At 55.0% G+C, this 786-nt stretch overlaps 1 protein-coding gene across 1 annotated transcript in view; it reads right to left on the bottom strand.

Moving 5' to 3' along the window:
• Positions 1-786, bottom strand: part of MED16 (mediator complex subunit 16) — a gene marked incomplete at its 3' end in the record, with an annotated part of 9,432 nt that overhangs the window by 7,070 nt on the left and 1,576 nt on the right. Inside the window, exon 4 of the mRNA XM_021708301.1 lies at positions 703-786. Coding sequence (XP_021563976.1) covers positions 703-786 — 84 coding nt within the window. The remainder of the gene's footprint in view (positions 1-702) is intronic.

The following is a 786-nucleotide window of genomic DNA, read 5'->3' as shown; positions in this document are numbered from 1 at the left end:
AGCCCAGCAGGGCGAGGCTGCGGTGGCCGGGAGCAGCCACTGCACTCCGGTCTGGGTGACAGAGTGAGACTCCAACTCAAAAAAAAACAAAAACAAAAAAAAACTAGCTGGGTGCAATAGCACGTACCTATAGTTTCGGCTCCTTGGAAGGCTGAGGCGGAAGGATCAACGGAGCCCACAGGTCGACACTAGGGTGGCCAGAGTGAGCCACGGCACTCCAGCCTAGGTGACAGAGTGAGACTCCGACCCAGAAAAATAAGCAAATAAATAAATAAAATAAATAAGTAAACAAGCGGCTCACCGAAGAGAGCAAGTACCAGCTACATGGGAGATCCCTGAAGACAGAAGCCCCCAGTTAAGGAGAGGACTTATTAAGGACAGCAGCCATCAGCTAAATGGGAAGCTAGTTGAGGACAAGAGCTATTATTTAAATAGGCAGCTCACTGACGGAGCAGCTGCCAATTCTGTGAAGGGCTTCCCGAGGACAGCAGCCACCAGTTAAAGGGACGACTTGCTGGGGACAGCAGCCATCAGCTAAATGTGACCCACTGAAAACACAGGTGCCGACTGATAGCTTGACAGCAGGTGTTAGCCAAGCCTAAGGTTCAAAAAGCCCAAGAATAGGGTGGCAGGAGAGGAGGAGCCGGGCGGGGGGTCAAGGCCGCCGCTTCCACCTCGCCCGCTCCGGGGTGGGACACCCACCTTCTCCACGTGCAGGGCCAGCTTCACGCCGTTGTGCAGCCAGGACAGGGCCACGATGGGGTCTCCCTCCACCACACTGCCCAC

The sequence above is a fragment of the Carlito syrichta genome, unplaced genomic scaffold, assembly GCF_000164805.1.
Source record: "Carlito syrichta isolate Samal-C Ts95f unplaced genomic scaffold, Tarsius_syrichta-2.0.1 Scaffold135727, whole genome shotgun sequence".
Classification (NCBI taxonomy): domain Eukaryota; kingdom Metazoa; phylum Chordata; class Mammalia; order Primates; family Tarsiidae; genus Carlito; species Carlito syrichta.
Note: the sequence above shows the minus strand (reverse complement) of the source record. Positions and strands in the feature narration are given on the sequence as shown.